This window comes from Triturus cristatus, chromosome 2_2 (assembly GCF_964204655.1).
Source record: "Triturus cristatus chromosome 2_2, aTriCri1.1, whole genome shotgun sequence".
Classification (NCBI taxonomy): Eukaryota; Metazoa; Chordata; class Amphibia; order Caudata; family Salamandridae; genus Triturus; species Triturus cristatus.
This window is the reverse complement of record NC_140582.1, coordinates 578,469,220-578,488,793: the sequence shown is the minus strand read 5'-3', so window position 1 is coordinate 578,488,793 and position 19,574 is coordinate 578,469,220. Positions and strand designations below refer to the sequence as shown.

Below are 19,574 nucleotides of genomic sequence, written 5' to 3'. Positions count from 1 at the left end.
CTGGCATGACTCTGTTGATCTTCTCCTCTCCCTCTTGCATGCCCGTGGTGGTTGTTTGCCCTGTGGCGTTGTGCCACTCTCCTTTCCTCCTTCCCGAAATAGCATCCTGCCATGCTCTTCTCATTCGCTATGTGGCATCCAGCCATGCTCTTCTCCTTCCGACCAAGTTTCTCACTCGGATGTGGCCACATGTCACATGTTAGTGCCACATGGATATCTCGTTGGTCGTGTCCAGTTCTTGGGACTGTCTTTAATTAGCTGCGGACATTTAGCAGGTCTGTCCTATTGGTAGGACTTGCTTCTTCTCCTTGAGGACATTTTGCAGTCCCCTTCCCCTCCTCTGGGATTTTTGCTGTGCTTCTCTGCTAGGATGTCAGGTTACCGCTTCGCTCGAGGGCGTCGTGCTTGCGCCTCGAGGCTGCGCCATCGTGGAGCTTGATCCTGCCTCCGTTCAGGCATGCATTACGGGGTCGTCACTTTGTGTGACGTCGCTCACTGCTGGGCCAACAGTGGCTATTCGGAGCTGGGGTGGCTGACTGGTGCAGCCTTTTCTGTTCAGCATTGCTTCTTCATTTGGAGAGGTCTCTCTCTCCCAGTCTCCTGCTGTCAGGTTTGCTGGTGCGGGCCTCTGCGCACCTCTGACTTTGTGTTCACCGTCCATTCACAGGTGCCACCTTCTGGCACTTGTCATGTCTGTTTTCTAGCCTGTGGTGGTGTCCATTCACCGGTGAGGGCATGTGGCGCAATCTTCTTGCTTTGTCGCTAACCTGTCACTGGGGTGGTTTGTGCATGCTGTGCCCAGTGGTCCTGTTGATTAGTCGCTGTGTAGTGGGACTTGCGGTCTTTAGCTGTGCCGCTGGGGTGTAGCTGGACTTTTGCAGTTGGGGCAGTTGTAAGCTTCTTGTGACTGTTTGAAGGGTTTCTGGTCCTTTTCCCCTTTTTTGAGCAAACAGACAACAGGGGGTGGGTGGCATTTTAGAAGTGAGTCTCTGGCTAGTGGCAGTGGAACTTGCGGGCTTTAAATGTCTCTGCTGAAGTGTTATTGCTTTGACGGGCCTCTCTTGTAGGAGTCATTTACTCCCCTTGCAGGCCAGGGCTGACATGCTGTAGCACAGGCAACCACCAGGTGGCACTGCAGTCTCTTTCCCCAACCATCTCACTCACAAAGGTGCTGGGGCTCTTGCGGGGGTGAGAATTGGTTCCTGCAGCGCATTATACCAGGTGAGTTGCAGGGCCTTGACCTCCTTATTGCTCTGTGAGGGGTATTGAGGTACTCCTGGGCTTTAAAAATTCAGCAGGCTCTTCAAGGCAGACTAGAGGCTTGATTGGGGCCACTTCAATTGATCCGCCGCTATGTGGTGCCGTCAACTTCTCATGAGCCGTGTGCTCTTGTGCCAGTCTGCCCTTAGTTACAGCGGGCATGGAGATGCAGGTGTGAGGATCTTGCACTGCCTCTGTGCGTCCCCAGCTGGGGCTGAGGCTGATACAGATGAGGTAGGACGAGATTATGGGATTCCAGACTATTTCTCCTACCGTTAGGAGCAGGAACCATGGTGCATAGCAGGCAAGTGCGGGTCTGTTGGTTGGAGGGGCTTACTATATTTGCGGTCGTGTACTGAAGCAGCAGTCGCCTTGAGGGATGTGGCAGGAGGCAACTAGGTGGAGCTGCAGGCTTTTCCCTTGTTGTTCCCAGAGGCCGCAGTGTCTCCTGAATCATCGGCCGTGCACGTGCTCGAATGTGGGCTGGAGTTCGCCTTGCAGGTGCGGCTGAATTCTCATATTCCCTGGGCATCACTGCAGTTCACTTGCCTGACATGCTTCTCTTCACCTGCCGCCTGAGTCTGGTGCCATTCTATGGCAGCATATCTTGCTGGGCGCAGAAGTTTGCTGGCAGTAAGAGGGCCGTGCGCCTGTCTCCGGACCCCATACTGAAGGTCGGGGAGCAACGGGGGATATGTATATGGGCTGGGCGGCAGAGCAGATTTTAAGTTCTTAAGGCAGTTTAATTCATAGAGCTGCTTTGCGCTTTAGATATGTGCACACCCCTGGCGTAGTGATACACCACCTCACCGATGATGTGCTCTCCTCTTCTGCCCACTCCGGCACTGCAGGGGCGTTTTCTTGCCTGGTAAAGACTGAGGCGCCTTGAGCACAGCGCTAGCGCCTGCAGGGATTTTCTCCGTGTCATGGCTCTCGGCCTGGCAAATGGTGCTGGCTTTACACCGGGCGAATGCGGCATCGGTTTTCTCTCCCCACGTTGCTAGTGGGGTCTCCCAGTGCCTGTGTGGCATGCGACCCATCAGCCTGAGCTCCACTTGCCTAGATGCTGTACCTCTTCCTATTGGTGGCAGGAGAAGGCCGCTTGCTGACTCTTCATTAGAAGGGCTGGTTAACTTGTATTAGTTGCCGCCTGCGCTTGAATGCAGCAACAAGCTGGTGCCGGCTCTCCTTGGTACAAACATGGGTGGTAGAGTCGGCAGGGCAAACTCGTGCTTCCCTCACCCATCAGTCGTAAGACCGCTCACTGCTGGCGCAGTTTCTTCGCTTGTGATGACGCCTGGGAAACGCTCTTTGGTCACTACAGTGAGTGACAGTGGAGGCGTGAACATGAGGGCAGCTGCAGCGTCCTCACAGCTAGGGTCAGGCAGATGAGTAGTGATGCCAGCCTCACCTTAAGGGCTAGCACCTTATCGTCGATGGCCTCCACGAACACAGTTACGTGCCATCTGTGTCCTGGGCAAGCATGCTGACGGTGCCTCATGCGCTGCTCACTTTCCCCACGAGGAACAGCGAGGTGGCTGCTGCCTCACACATGGGGTAGGACCTCCTTGTCGCCATTGTGGCGTCATGGGCCCAGGGCCCACATGCTAATAATGATGGACACAGACACAGCATGGTGGGGTACTGTAACTGGCCCAGGGCACGTGCACCCGGGCACTTTTATTGGCAGGGTTACCTGACCAGTGATGCCTGTGATGGGTGGGTGTACAGTGTGGGTTGGCACTAGGCAAAACACTACAATGTGTCCAGCTGGACACTACAACGTGGTTGCGGGACAGCTGTGGAGACTGCACTGCCCCGCTATGACAGTACTTTTTGGTGAGAGCGGGCACGTTCCGTGCGTCCCAAAAACCACTTAGGGCGGAGTGGCAGTGAGCCCAACTGTCCCCCCTCGGTGAGGTAGGATCGGAACACACGCCACAGCAGCTGATTGGGGAAGAGCGCTACTTCTTCAGCACTTGGACCGGGGCACTTGATCAGCTATTTTTGCTGCTTGTGGGCTGAGCACTGCTCCTTTGGTGCTCGGGTCGAATACAGAGCTTGGCTTAATGCTGCAGAGTAGAGGTTGATTTGAACTGGAGGAACTGCTCTTTGGGCGCCTGTGCAGGTGAGAGCATTTCCAATAATGTGGGAATGTTGTTGTCAGAAAGAACGCATGTTTTCGGGCTGGAAGGAGGCGCTTGGCTAGAAACAAGAGCGCTTCGCTCGAGGGCGAAACAAATTCTGATTTATCGAGTGCAGCTGCACAGGGAGACCTTTGATGTCCGTGAGATCTCCCAACAATGGGGCAAGCTAACAAGCCCTTGTTGAACAATTTGGGTTCCAGTGTGGGGGTTTGGTACTAGCCCTCAGCAGGACAAGATCAACAGGTGGCGGGTAGCCCAACACAGCAGGGAAGCAGTCCCTTAAAATAATCAGTCCAGTCAAGGTGGCAATCATACGGTACAGCAGTTTTTAATCCAGCAGAGTTCTCTCCAAATCCAGGAATGTACTGGTTCAGTAGTATAGCAGTATTTCTTGCAAAGCTTAGTGACAGGTCCAAAAGGTGTCTAAAATCATGGGGTCAGAGCCCCTGTACTTATACTCCAAAATGTATTTTGGCAACACCAAAGAAAATCTTTCAAGTGTAACACAAACCTCTTTCAACCCAGCCATGGGTCCAGACATCAGTAGAGGGTAAACAAACCCTTTGTGTGAGGGCAGGACACAGCCTATACAAATGCCTCCCTCTCTATCAGCCCAGGGAGACTATCAGTATGCAGATGCCTCTCCTGTCACACTCAGCCCTTCCTGTGTGGTGACAGTCTGGAAAGTATGTACACAGTGTAGCTGTCAACCAGGCACACACCTGGATTGAAGTCAGGCTGCAAAGCATATAGATTTATAAGCACAGAGAAATTCCCACTTTCTAAAAAGTGGTATCTCTAAAATAGTAATAAAAAATCAAACTGCACCAGTAAGCAGGATTTCTCACTACCATTTAAACATACCAAACATGGCCATGGTACTCCTTTCAGATCCGGAATTACCACTTAAACATATATAAGGGAATTCCCAAAGCTAGCCTGTGAGAGGAGTAGGCCTCACAGTAGTGAGAGACAAAAAAGGGTGTCTGTCACTACCAAGACAGGCCAAACAATAAAGGCACATGTCATATCTTTTACCTACACAGCACCCTGCCAATAGGGCTACTGAGGGCCTACCTTAGGGGTGAGCTATATGTAGTAAAAGGGGAGTTTAAAGTTTGGCAAGTAGTTTTAAATGGCAAGTCAAAGTGGCAGTAAACTACACATGCAGGCCCTGCAGTGGTAGGCCTGAGACAGGTTTGAAAGGCTACTTCTGAGGGTGGCACAATCAGTGCTGCAGGCTCACTAGCAGCATTTAATTTACAGCCCCTGGGTATATGGTATAACACTTTATAAGAGACTTATAAGTAAATTAAATATGCCAAACAGGTGTAAACCAATCATACTATGTTTAAAGGGGAGAGACCATGCACTTTAGCCCTGGTCAGCAGCAGTAAAGTGCCCAGAGTCCTTAAGCCAACAAAAAGATGGTCAGAAAAATAGGAAGAAGGAGACAAGACATTTGTGGATAACGCTGCAGAAAGGGCCAGGTCCAACAGTGGCTGTCTGGGAGGAATACACAAAGACCAACTGCCAACTATACCTAGTCATGTGACCCAGAGACAGGCTGCAGGCACTAAATGGCTAATGCAGGAAAATGCCAACTTTCTAATAGTGGCACTTTCAAAATTGTACTTCAAAATATGACTTTACTATCAAAGAGGACTTTTAATTACAATTCCAAAGAAACCAAAAATAAACTGTTCACCTGTTTCCATTTGAAAGTTATCCTTATTAAATGTGATAGGGTAATGTTAATGTTATCCTATGGCGAGGAAGGACTTGCACTAGTAAATGAATTTAGGAGTTTTTCACTATCAGGACATGCACAACTTAAAGATACATGTCTAACTTTTTATATACAGTGCACCCTGATCTGTGTGCTGTTTAGGGACTACCCTGGGGTGACTTATGTTGATTAAAAATGAAGGCCTGGCAAAGGTTGATTTTTCCAAACCGTGCCCTCTCTCAATATTTGCCAAAGTAGCCAAGTTCATTAATCCGATCGTTAATAGAGTGTTGAACACCTCGTTACAATCTGACAAGATTCCTGCACATTGGAAAAGTGCAAAATTCCTACCATTGCGTGAAAGACCCAAAGCGGATCTCAAAATTCTAGCTAATTATACACCAATCTCCCTTCTTCCTGCTTTCTTAAAAATCTTGGGGGAAAAATTCAACTCGCAACTTTTGTAATTTTTGGAGCAGAGCAATCTCTTACATCCTAGCCAGTCGGGCTTTAGACCCCACTTCGGCACTGAAACTGCTTTGCCGGAAGTTGTGGAATATATAAGGAACATCCAGGACAAAGGAGGCAAGACCTTCTTGATAAAGTTGGACTTGTCGGTAGCCCTTGATACTGTCCCCCATCGAAGACTCCTCAATTGCTTCAGGCAATCGAGATTAAGGATATAGATCTGAACTGGCTCACCTCCTTTATGGATGAAAGAAGCCAAGAGGTTTGGATGCCTCCTTTTTCTTCTAAAACGTGAGAACTGACGGTTAAGGTACCTCAGGACTTGACTCTTAGCCCTACCTTGTTCGACGTTTACCTCACACCATTAGCAGTATTAGCAGAGTCTCTATGAGCTAAAGTATTCTCCTATGCAGATGACATCCAGCTTCTCTTCTGTGGGAAGGGAGAAGAGTTTATTGAGGAGGCTATCAAAAACTGCTCTCTAAGGTGTTTCAGTGGCAGGCCATTAATCAGCTAAAATGTAACCCTAATAAGACCGGGATCATGGTCTTTGGTTCATCTGCTTCTGACCTATGGAAATCTTTCTGGCCGAAGGATGCCCCCCTCCTGTGTCCGCAACAGAGCACAATAAAGAACTTAGGCATTAAATTCGATAGTGCCATCTCCTTCCAACCAGGGATCCAAGCGCTGATAGGCTTCTGCTTCGGGCAGCTATGGATGCTGAAAATATTTCTGCTCTTTTGGCAGAGTGTTCTGAAAGAACTGTAATCCAAGCATTGATAGCTTCTAAACTGGATTACGGAAATGCTCTCTACCTAGGTGTCCCGGAGTACCTCCTTGGCAGACTTCAGGTGATACAGAACTTAGCAGCCCAGATGCTTCTCAATCTTCCCCTGAGAATACACATGTCCTCTCATCTGAAGGCCCTCCATTGGCTTCCCATAAAAAAAGTATCTTCTTCAAATCCATGGTCTTGGTACACAAAGCTCTGCACGGCTCAGTGGCCGGCTATCTGAGGGAAATGTTTCATGACTACGTCCCTCCTAGAACCCTACGTTCTTCGAAACATATGGCTAGTTCCCAAAATCCTTGATATCGGAACAGGCAGTAGATTCTTCACCTATCTTGGTCCGGTTACATGGAACAAACCCCCTTTGGAGCTACGTACTACTTTCAATCTTCCCACTTTCAAGACAAAATTAAAGATATGTCTATTTCAACAATCTTCATAGGCCAAACTCTGTGGGTGCCTTTAAGTCTGTGCGCAGTATAAAACTCATTAACATAACATAACATAGCACACAGGGCTGATCCCTGTTGTTCTCCTTCCAACAGGTCGGTGGACTCTAGAGGTTGTATTTGAGAAGATCAGGAGCAAATCATCACATAAAAAAATTCACAATCTCTACCTTAAGTTCAGTCAATAATGAGAGTACAGTAATGTTTTTAAAGGTTTTATTGTTCCAAGGTTAGTAAATAATCTTTTTTTTAAATCATAAGTTAAATATTCGTATTAGTTTCCATAATCAATCAGTTATAGAAATTGATTAAAAAGTGTTTGATTCAAAGCTCTAATAAAATGCATTAAGCTGTTCCATAAAGGAAGAATCCCTATACTAAGAATAGGGCTGAAAAGGTGTCAGAAGGAAACCATAAAGAGTTCAAGTTTGAAAGAGCGTGAGATCAAGCATAAAGCTCAAAATTATTCAAAAAGTCAATAATCAATCAAAGCAGAACTTCCCTAAAGAGAAGTTCAAAAAATTCAGTAGAGTCTCAAAACAATAAGGAATAAGACAGGGTAAATGTGAAGTAGCAGTAGCAACCACAACCAGTTATAGAGTCTAGGCAACTTGTGTGGGTAAAAGCGTTTTCCTACTCTAGAACAGGTACTATTATAAACAGTTGAGAATTATGTTATGTTTCATGTTGCATCTTTTCCTTTTCTCGTCCAATCAGCCTTCAAGGCTCTCCTGGGAAAAGAATCACTCCTCTTTTCCTCACGCAAATACAATGGTCCACAAACAGTAATCTCTAAGTGTGCAACTTTGTTGTTTCTCTAAACTACAAATGAGGCCTTTCAATTCAAGACCTCTTTCCCACAAATGAGCCTAACTCTCTAATCTTCTAATAAAGCAAATTGTATGTTAGATGACAATGGGCCATGTAGAAATCGAAACATCTGCAGTAACAAGAGAAAAATATTAGCACAACATCATCCCTTGGAAGTAAAACAAGTATGTTAAAAGAGGTCAAATTCAGTTTATGTGCTGCATTTTGTGTGTGATTGTTCTTCATAATTCTTGGAAAGATAAATCCTGAACAAATATTTCAAACCTTCTTTGTGTAAGTAGGAACATTCTGCAAAGTGATGTGAAACATTTATTTAATAAAAAACATTATCATTGAAAGGTCAAGAATTAAACATGTTATGCTTGCTTCAGCACATCTTGTTAAACTAATTGTTAAGCAATGCTAAACATTTTGAGGCCTAAGACGAGTAAGTATGACTACTACATCTTGTAATTTACACTTTTTTAATACATTTTTAGGTTCTTTTAAATCTGCATGTTGATGTTGCACATGTATTTTATCTATATTATTTTGCCTTTTGCTAAAAACGCCCCTTCAAAGTCTGCTTAAGTGGATGGTATAACAAGAGCTGCAGGTCCACTAGTAGCATTTAATTTACAGACACTCAGTACATGTAGTAATGCTTAACTAGGGACTTATTAGGAAATAAAATATGCCAATTGGGGATAAGGTAATGTTACCATGTTTTAAGAGTGAGTACACACACTTTAGCATTGTTTAGCATTGGTAAATTGCACAGAGTCCTAAAGTCAACAAAAAAGAGATCAGAAAAATATGGAGGAGTAAGTCAAAATGTTTGGGGGAGAACCACCCTAAGGCTGACAGGTCTAACACAAGGCATAACTATGACAAACACACTGTATACAGCCTAACCACAGTAGTGTGTGAGGGAACGAAACCTCTCTTGATTTTAGCAAGAGTGCCCCTAGCTAAGGTGAGTAAGGTAGAGGAATGTAATAAAACCTTGTTCCTTTATTTGTAGCCATGACTAGTGAGTGCTTTGAAGCCTTAGCTGAAGAATCTATTCTGGATAAAGAAGGTGGGTATAGGAGTATATAGAGACCTTTCAGGACACCCATGTCAATCAGCTCAATAATCATTCTGTCGCTCTGTTTGTTCTTCATTTTCCACTAAATAATGTTACAGAAGTGGTTGGATCAACCTAAAGTACTTCATCAACAGTAAGAGGACGCCCTACACTAGGCCTTACTGATGTGGTGTTGGCAGGAGGCTCTCTCTCTCTGCATCCCATTCCTGTCTCTCCTGGACTCCTCTGATCAGACTCTTCCAGTCAGTTCAGACTCTGTTCCAGCAGGACCTGGTCTGAGGGATTTAGGGGCTGAGTTTATCAGGCCTTACAGCACCCCTGCTGTGGGGAAACAGATATTCTGGCATACTATTGGTTTTTCCTGCTGGCCTCCTCATGTAAATTAGGCACAGTGATTTGTGGCACAAGGAGTTACATTGTCATTGTATTTATGTTTTTAATGCTAAAATAAGCAAACTCTATGATCATGTTTTTTGTGATAATGAGTGCAAACATCAGAATGAATGAGGAATGAAGGCTTGCCCCAATCACCTTCAATACACCTGTCATTAGTGTTATTCCTCGCTGATTGTGGGAACTGTTTTTATTTCAAATAGTGAGTGTAAGATGTAGGGTGACTGCTGCTCATGGCGAAACAACAAAGACTGTCCCAACTCCACACTGCTGCCTCTTTCCATTGCTTTGCCTCAATTTCTGTCTGAGGGGAGTAACTAAGATTTCTCAATAGAACATGCCCTTACAGAAGGCCCCTGCTATGAGTCGTGTACACACCATTCATAACTGTGCATTTTCATTTGCAGAGCAGGGCAGTCCTGCCGGGACCAGAAACCCTTCTGAGGAAGACATTCTGTGCCAACCTGGTTGGCTGGAAATATGAACTTTGGAGATGCACTTGCATGTGCTGTGGGCTGCTCCCCAACTCCTGAGGTTGAAGTATTGTGATCATCTGTGTTATCTTTGTTCAATGAACAACGCAGTATTTGTAATGTTAATTATCCTGAAAAACGTATTGTGTATAGCTTATGTTACTTCATTGCTTTGTGTTACCTTATGTATTAATTTTCCGTAATTTTGATCATTTGGGTACTCTTTTACTGTACACACGTTCATATATTTTTAGTTTTATTAAAATATTAAACTCAGTGGGCACATTCCCACCCTCTTTGGAAGTGTGATTGCTATGTTTTACCTCGACTCTAACTTTACAACAGTTCCTTTGAGAAACAGAACATTGTGTTTGACTGCTTCACAAAGCTTCCCAGTGATTGGACAACCAACCTTTCATCACAAACAGAGCATCGGATGCCCTGGGTAGTCAATCAATCAATCAACATAATTAAAGCGTGGCAAATCACCCAGTGAGGGTCTCAAGGGGCTGTAGTAAGAAATATCTGCAATCTCACCTGTGATGTTGTTATACTGTCGGTGCAAATGCAAGTGTCCTGGAAAAACAGAAGTCGACAAATGGGGACAAAAGGGAGACATCGTATGTGACTGGCATATGGAGCTCATCAGAGGTGCCTTATGGCACTCAACTGAGTTATAGCATTGACTGTGACCGTGACTATTAACGTATGGGGTACAATGGGAACAATTGTACATGTAGGTGGTATAACTGGTATGCATCATGTCATTACCTGGGGTAGGAGGAGGTGCTTGGGTAGCTGGTTGCAGTGATTGACAGATGAGTGAAAAATACATATCATATTTTCCAAAATCCGCTTATGAAAACATGTATTTTAGGAAATGACAAACTGATGTTTACAGATGAATTTAGTATCTTCATCAAATATGACAATCACAAGATTGTCCATAATCAATCAACTCTAAATTCAGGCCGTAGTCATTGGCATTCCAGACGATCTTCATTCTTATCTAAGCACTCTTTTTTTTTTAGAAATCCTGGAGCACTAATTTTATATAAAGTGGATTGCGAATTATTTTTATTTTTGTATGACTCATCTCAATGCTGGTTTTTATTTTATTTATTATTTCTTTTCATTTACGGACTCATACTTAGGCTGTCTTGTTTTCCGTGTTTATCTTTTTTAGATGTTTATGTCGCTGTATAGTGTTTTCCAAACCACGACGAGGACTTCAATTAAGCTGAAAAGACCAGATGGGAACAGCAGGGCTAATCTGATCCTGCATAGACATACTGCTCGCTGGGGCGTTGGAGAGGACATGCTTCTTGGGCAGGACAGACTGCCTTCCACAAGTGCAAAGGCAAACTCGGGGTCTCCAGACGAGATTTACCTTTCTGGTCCCAGATGACGACTTTGGTTTTGTTCCATTGAAGGTACTTATTGTGTATCCAGTATTTAATTTATTTATGCATTTTTATATAGTGCAAACTTTACCCGAAGGTGTCAGAGCGCTTTACAATAGAACCAGTTACATTACATAAGGTCTTCGGAGTACATGAATTACAAAAAAGGTACAAAAAGAAACTCTAAATTCACATAAGAATGGTAGTAAATACATACGTTTACTACAGATACTAGTGGTAAGAGTTACATATATACAAGTTGCAAATCACTCAAGGTAAAATTTTAAGAAAAGTTGAAGCGATTAGGGTTAGACAAATATATATGACATATTCAGACATCATTATCTTCTCACCATTGCTGGGGTTCTTGCTTTCAGCCCGGCCTTCAGGGTGTTGTTGCACTCACGGGCGGTGATCTTGCGCTGGAGGCATCCCCGAGCTGGTGATGGCCAGATGCCCTCCAGCATACAAAGGGGGGAGCAAGCCAGGCTGTAGTTAAGGTGCCCCAGGTGGGACAACCTTTCTGGTTGTCCACCGACATTGCACCAGGCATTGGTTGAGCATCGCAGGCTGAGGGAAGCTGAATCACAGAGGTGCGCAGCGACGGTCTCCTCACCTCCAATATGGCAACCATACTTTATACTGTTATGTCCACTGGGACACTCCTCAATTCACTGGACGCACATGGCAGTGGAGATAAAGTAACGGTAGCCAGTCCAAGCCATGAGGTGAGTTGTGGGACAGCTTTAATGCGAAGGGTCAGCGGGCTCACCACTGGGAGCGCTGTAGGACCCCCCCTTTTGCAGTAGTCCACACTTCCTTCACCGCTCGCCTGCTACTAATGCAGCGGGGGCTGATCGGGGGAGTCTTCGGGGCATCCAATAGCCAGGGGGTTTCAGGCTCCATGTAGGAAAGGCTGCCACCTCTTTCTTCCTGTGCCACTCGGTGCTGGAGCAGCAGGGACCGGTCGAGCAACATTGGCCATGGGGTAGTCGGGAGCAAGGAGGAAGCGGGACACCTCTCAACTAGTCCCCTCAAGAATGAAAGTAGTGCTTACCTGGTCGCGGAAGTTCCTGGGTACCAGGCGTCACCGGCCTGTAATGGATCATGGGGTGCTCTGCAGCGTCGGTGCCCTGGGTTGCTGCCGACGGGTGGGAGGGGGGCACAATTCTGGGATTTACTCCATATGCCGATTCCTAGCTCCTGGACTGGAGCACCTAACAGTCGGCCATCTTGTCAATTCAGCTCTAATATCATGAAGAAAGGCCTGTAGCGGCTCAAGGTCCTGTGAGGCCTGCCTGGGCCTGATATATAGCTAATTATAATTAGCATGCGATTGGCAGTCTGCGCCAAAATCCAAAAAGACAAGAGAAGAGCCAGGTACATGTTGATGTTGTGGTTAACAGTGGGGAGGCCCTCGAAGTGCTGAAAGGCCCTCGAAGTGCTGAAAGCCCCTCAGTAACAAAATTGACTTGTTTCACCCCTTGCAGTGTCCTTACCAAGGAAGCCTTGACGTGGTTCATTATAGCCGTAAACATAATGGCATGTCAATGTCAATGCATATGACTTGTGCACTGACTCACATACTTATCAACATTACTAAAACAAATTGACAACAAGGTTCTTCAAACAAGACAGAATTAGATACTTACAGCACGGTTAAAGTAGTGCAGGATGTGAATGTGTCATTTTTTAACGTGTGGATTTGGTTACCTTCAAAATCCCTGAAAGAGAAAACAAAATTCGTTCAACATACAGCGGAATTCAAATTCTCAAACTCCTTTAAGGGAAGTAAAATGAGTAAAATGTCAACATACCATCATACGTTATTGAGTTCAACATGTTCTTGATCGAAAAGGCACAAACTTGTGTTTGCAAAAACATTAAAACGTATTGGGCGCGTCATATTTTTCTGTGTCCTGGCCTGGATGTTCATAGAATGAAATTATTTTTTGAGTTTTAAAATAAACTCTCTAAAACAAGTTAATGGGCAATAATTGTAACCTCTCTCTGAGCCACTCTTCTGTGAGGGTCTTGTAACAGCAGACTGCAGAACTAGTGACATGGCCATTTTGAAGCAATACCGTACAATGGAAAGAACACGCTCCCGTGCATTGTTACTGTTAGAAAACAGAACTCAAGGTAACTTTATTTCACGCTGCATTATGGCCGTGCTCGTTCACTGATGCACATTTACCTGAGGGTTTAATTTGTTAACATAATAAAAGTACATTTCCGTTGTAATATGCGTTCAGGTGACGGGAAGTGGGTTGAACATATTTTTAGTTTGAAGATTCTTCAGTGAATTGTAATTCTTCAGTGAATTTGTGAAATTTTGCTAATATCGGTATATTGTTGAAAGGTGTCCAAGTGGCATTTGGGCTTCATTAAGACGTGGCCCGGTTATCAGGTGGATGATTGGTCCTTCCGGATTCTAGCAGCTGTGATCCATCACAGGAAGATGGGCTTCACAAGAAAAATTCCGACGAGTTATGTTTGCTCATTTTTGGAACGTCTGGACAGGTTTCTGCATATAGTTTACTTTTTAGTCGGCGATATATTCCTGCCTGTATTAAATATTTATATTGCATATTAAGAATCCGATTCTCACATTTTGTAGGCTCACGTCCTGTTTTGCGCTTGATACCAGTTTTCAGTGTATGAAAGCATATCTTAAGATGCAGAAAAAAAATTGAAGAGTTAAATGTGCTCATGCCGTTTACTAAGAAACCCGTTCAACTGCGGATAGTGTGTGGGGATCTTTTTTATCTGCATTTCTGTATTTGCTGTGCTCTATTATACTGTGAGAAATGGGATTTTTTTTGGGAGCTGGAAAACCTTCTCAAGCAAGAACTACAATCTTTGTCAGGGGGAACCACAAAAGTCACTAAATCAGCTTGTGGTTAACTCTGATAGATTGGAACAAAAACAGTCAGGCTTAACTTAGCGGCAATGTATAAGGTATTTATGCAGCACACAAACAGCAATAAAGTGAAAACACAACACACTAAAGAATCACACACTTATTTAGAAAAATGTAGTAACATTTAAGAAATTGTTCACCCATGCCAAAAATCCACTCTGTAGATCTGGAGATATGTAATTTCAAAGATTTAGTTAAATATAGCGCACAAAAGCACAAAGCACCACTCAAGGTTATCTGGTCATGCTAGACCAGGGGAAAGTTACAAGTTAAGGCTGACTGCTATGGAGCACTTGGTGAATACAGGGACCAGCTGAAAAGTTACCTTCTCAAAGTTTGTGAAGAAGAGTCTAGTTCATGGGGGAGTAGGGCCAAAGAAGCAGGGAGAGCATTGCAGATGGTCGGCACTGTGGCATGAAGAGCAGGCCAGGTGTCCCGGACGGTTGTTGCTGTAGCATGAATATCCTTTCTGTTATCAAAGACATTCATTGCTGGAGCTTCGAGATGGTGATTACTGCAGGCTGTCGATACTGTAGCACTAATGGCAGATCTCACATTGCAGGTCATTGCTGGTGGTCGCTGTAGTCTGCAGAGTCGGATTCAACTGAACTTTGTGATGGCGTTCATCGCAGACTGCAAAGTCTTAGAAGTCACGAAGAGCCCAGATCTTAAGGATTTCTTCTGTTCTTCCAAGGAGGAGCTCAACTGATGCCAGCCATGGATCCAGGATCTGGGAGGCACTTCTTGGGGATCAGGAATTCACTCTAGCAGAGGGCTGATGCAAGTCCAGCTGCAGGTCCAGTTCAGCAGGTCAGCTAGGCAGTTGTAGTTAGGCCTCTGTAGTTTGTTGTATCCTGTAGCTCAGAACAGGTCAACCTTTGAGTCACTCTGCCTGGGATGCCTGGGATGAAGGGAGCAGGCCCAGACTTCCTTATCAGAGAGCAAGGCAGACCTTCAGGCCTCCAACCACAGGGCAGTCCTCTGGCAGCAGGGCAGTTCTTTTTCTGTAGCATCCACAGGTCAAGAGCTGTACTGACAAGAGGGTCCTACTTTTATACCTGATGCCAGTTTTGAAGTGGAAGAAACATCTAGAGTACCCCCCCACACAGATGGGTATGGCATTTCTTCCATCTCTGTCTAGGTTCCATATGGTCTAGGGTCACAAAAGGCTAGTGTGAAGTCCTTTGTGTGAGTGCTGAGGGAGCTCATTTGAAATTTAGGTACTGGTACTGTTGGAGAGGAATACACAAAGGCTGTCTGCCAGCGACACCTAGTGATATGACCAAGGATGAATGCTGGAGGCAACAAACGGTTAGGACTAGAAAACGCCAACTTTTCAAAAGTGGCATTTTTATAATTGTGACTTAAAATCCGATTAGGCCAGTGACGAGGATTTTTAAATTACAATTCTTTACACACCAAACATGATATCTCTTCCTGTTCCCAAACAAATGTTATCACCTTTTAAATGTTCTCATACGGGACAGGTAGGCCTCACAGCAGTGAAAAATGAATTTGTGAGGTTTTCCTTACCTGGATATGTAAAACTTGGAAGTACATGTCCACCTTTTTAAATACAATACACCCTGCTCTATGGACTGTCAAGGGCCTACCCATGGGGTAACTTATATGTATTAAAAAGGTTTATATTTATCCTTGGCAAAAGGTTTATTTTGCCAAGTCGAATTGGCAGGTTAAAACTGCAAACAGGCTGCAATGGCAGGCCTGAAATATGTTTTGAAGGACTACTTAAGTGGGTGGCACGAAAAGTGCTGCAGGCTGTTAGACCTGGCATCATTGGCATGAGTCTCTCCTCCATTTTTTTCTGTTTGCCTCCTCTGTTTACGATGTTTTTGCTGGAATATTGCTTTGGGCACTGTGCCACTGCTGATCAGTGCCACAGTGCAAGTGCTCCCTATGTTAAATTGTTACATTGATTGGTGTTACCCTGATTGGCTTGGTTGACTTACTGTTCAGACCCTAGTCTAGTGCACTGCGTGTGCCAAGGGCGCGTAAGTTAACTGCTGCTGGTGGGCTTGCAGCACTGGTTGTGCCACCCACAGAAGTAGCGTGTAAAATGTGTCTCCGGCCTGCCATCGCAGAGCCTGTGTGCAGTCCCTGACTGCCATGTCGACTTGGCAAGGAAACCTACTTGCCAGTCTCTAAAACCTTCACTTTGCCACATTTCAGACACCTCTATGGTAGGCCCTAGGGCTGGGTGCATTGTGGGTAAAAGGTAGGTCATTCCCTGATGTGTGTGGCATGACCTAATAGTGAATTACAGCCATTTCGTTTTTCACTATTGAAGGGCTACCTGCCTCCAATAGGTCAGACTGGGCAGACTGATTATTAACTCCATTATAATCTATCTGACTCAGGGAGCATGGTAGCAGGTCGAGTTTAGTATCCCTGAACTCGGAATTTAATAACACACCCTTTAGGATGGATGGTTTTTAAATTCTGTGTTTGAAAATAGCCCTTTTAGAAAGTGGCTATTTTCTTGTCCAACTATCCACCAGTCTCTGCTGGTTTGGTGTGTGTGTGTCAGGGGCTGGGTGGCTCCAGAGGTCTGAATGAGTCCGTGTGGGGTGAATGAGGCATCTACACTTAGAGTGGGGGAAGAGTAGTCCCTGATAGCCTGCCCTGCCTGACACAATGCTGGCTCCACCTCCTGCCGGGCGACTGATAGCCCTGCTCCTGCCAGTGACAATACTGGCTCCGCCTCCTGCTGGGCGGCTGAGGACCCTGCCCTGCTCAGTGAATTGGCCAGGTGCCTCTGCCTGGCAACAACCACAACAAACCTGAGATGGGGGGAATTTCCCTGCTTGGATAAAGGGAACAAAGCAGAAAAGGGGTATAAAAGAAGGACCCCTGAACCAAAGAACTCAGATCACTTCTGACAAAGGAAACCTCTACCAAGGACAAGAAGCCTGCTGATCTAAGGACTTGCCTCCCCCTTCTGCCAGTGTGCTGTTTGCTGGGGGGAACCCGAAGCTGCTTCTTTATTTTTGCCAAGGAACAAGGAGAGAGGAACTTGGTGTGTACTCTCAAAAGCTTGCTAGAAAATCTCCAAGGGCTGGAAGAGTGCCAGCCTCCTGTTGAAGTCACAGGGCCAAAGGACTTCACCCTCTACTGAATTGCTGGTTGCTGGAAAGTGTTATTTCCAGTGCACAGGGGAAAATCTGCAGTCTCGACGCCGCCGACGCCGCCGAATCCAGCTCGACATCGTGAGTAACGGCTCCAGTGTTCCGAGTCTTCGACGCCGGCCGCCGGGCCCGATCGACGCCAGTAGCGACGACAGGAGTAGTGAGTATCGGCTCCAGCTCCAAGTGACCCCATCCTGACGCCGTTATTGACGCCGCTGAGTAGTGAGTATTGGCTCCAGCTCTTAGCGGCCCCGTCTCAACGCTGCTGCTGATCGCATCGACTCGACGCCCTTCTCGACGCCGTGAGCGCTGCTCCGGCCCGACACCCCTCGACGCCGCTGCGGATCGACCCGAATCCGAGGCACGATCGACGCCGACCTCGACGCCGACATCTCGACGCCGTGGATCCTCGTTTTCTTCATTTCCAAAGGTACTGTGTTTGGGGGTTCTGTTGCGATTCCAGGCTCGACGTAGCGCTCCTCGCGGTCGACGCCGAACCTTGGGAATATCGTAAACTCGACGTCGTGTGACTCCTGTGGGGGTCACATTGTTGCCAAGAACTGTGTTTTAAGAAGAATACTTACTTTTGTTGCTAAAGAACTATTTCCTAAGAAGAAACTTTACCTGAACTACTATTTTTCCTTCCAAAGAGTATTTATTAAGATTGTGGTATATTTTTGTCGTTATTTGGTCTTGTGCTAAGCCTTATATAAAAATACTATTTTTATACTAACTCCTGTGTTGTGTCCATTTGTAGTGTATTCACTTTATTACTGTATGTGGTCCTAAATGCTTAACACACTGCCTCTGAGATAAGCCTGTCTGCTCTGCCAAGCTACCAAGGGAGTAGCAGGGGTTATCTGAGTGTGTAATCACCTTGCCCTGACTAGAGTTGGTGGGTCCCTATTTGTCAGAAGTGTATACCTCTGCCAACTAGAGACCGCCGGTTCTAACACAGGCCTACTAGTAGCTTTTAATTTACTGGCCCGAGTAGATGGTATACCACTTTACTAGGGACCTATAAGTAAATTAAATATGCCAATCACGTGTAAGTCAATTTTACTATGGTTTAGGGAGTGAGCACAAGATTTTTATCACTGATCAGCAGTGATAAAGTGCACAAACTCCAAAGGCCAACAAGCACAAATTCGGCAAAACTGAAGAGGAGAAGGCAAATTGTTTGGGGGCTGACAGGTATAACATATAGCCTTGTAGTATTTCTTCTGGGTGACTGAATGCCATCTTACAAGCAGTTGATTCCAGCTACCTTGTAAAAATTCAGCTTTTTTCAACTTGCTGTGAAGTGCCGCCTAAATATTTACACCGGGAAGTGCAACTGATAACTAAAATCCAATCCATATGCTGCATGCTTTAATGCGGTGACACAATTTGTTGAAGTGCTACTGTTCTATGAAGTTTTTTTAAGCTCAGTTTACAGCTCCAAGTTTTGAGCATTAGAAATAACTATGCATTAGTTTTTTTTTCCACATGTTTTATGTAACATTTTACATAATGGATCTTTATTTTATTTTGAGTTGGGGATTTGTATTGTGGTAGAGTTTCTGTGTGGGTTTTTAACTTGCACTTATATATTTGGCATATTTTGTTATATCCTTACCTGATTTAGGGGGCGATTTATTTATCAGAAGATAGCCATTGTTGTGCCAAGGGAACAGGGAAGACTACTCCATTCGCCTGGTGTAGGGACCGCCCGCTGAATTTATAAATGACCGCCAAGATGGCGATCATTTATAAAGCATTGGCAGGAACTGCCATCACTGTGGTTCCTGTCAATGCATATCGCTGTTTGGTGCAGGGTTGCGTCAGCATGATGAAACTCTTCACTAAACAGGTATATATTCTATTATTTTCAAAAAGAAAATCCCGAAACGGATTTTGTTTTTGAAAATAATAAAAATAATGCTCCCCTCGCCCTGGGAGTCAATTCCCGTGGTGGGAGGAGCATTATTCACATTTAACTGCCCCTCACTACCAAGGCTTTCCTGGTGGTGACAGAGTGTACACAAATGGCTACATTCTCATTTTCGTTGGGCCGTCGGAGAGGTTTGGCTACGGCGCTGACAGAGTAGTCACCTTAGTAGACAAACTAAAGGTCTGCCTGCATCTAAATTGGGTGGGCGGACCATCGTGGTGGCAGTGTATATACTCTGTCTAAACAAACACACTGCCAGCATATGAATCAACCCTTTAGTATCACCTCTGTGGTGACTGAGCACTATCCTACAAGAGCTAATTCCAGCAAATGAGTCACAGTTCAGTCTTTTTAGGTCTCGCCTGACCCAGCTCATGTGCTGGTCTGGCGAGACTTATTGAGAGGGCTCCAAAAAGTGCTACCAGGCCAGCCTAGAGCTACAGTGCATGTGCGCGGGCGCGCGCGCCGCGTTTTACCTCGATTACTTTCACTTTCCAGGCCGCACGGCCGCTTTGATGTTTGATCACGATCGCGATCACTTTCACTTTCACTTTCACGGC

The 19,574-nt window shown here is 45.4% G+C and overlaps 1 protein-coding gene across 1 annotated transcript in view; it reads right to left on the bottom strand.

Annotated features, from left to right (window-relative positions):
- Positions 1-19,574, bottom strand: part of RXFP1 (relaxin family peptide receptor 1) — a 1,268,256-nt gene that overhangs the window by 192,184 nt on the left and 1,056,498 nt on the right. Inside the window, exon 10 of the mRNA XM_085641728.1 lies at positions 12,665-12,736. Within this exon, the coding sequence (XP_085497854.1) occupies positions 12,665-12,736 (72 nt within the window). The remainder of the gene's footprint in view (positions 1-12,664; positions 12,737-19,574) is intronic.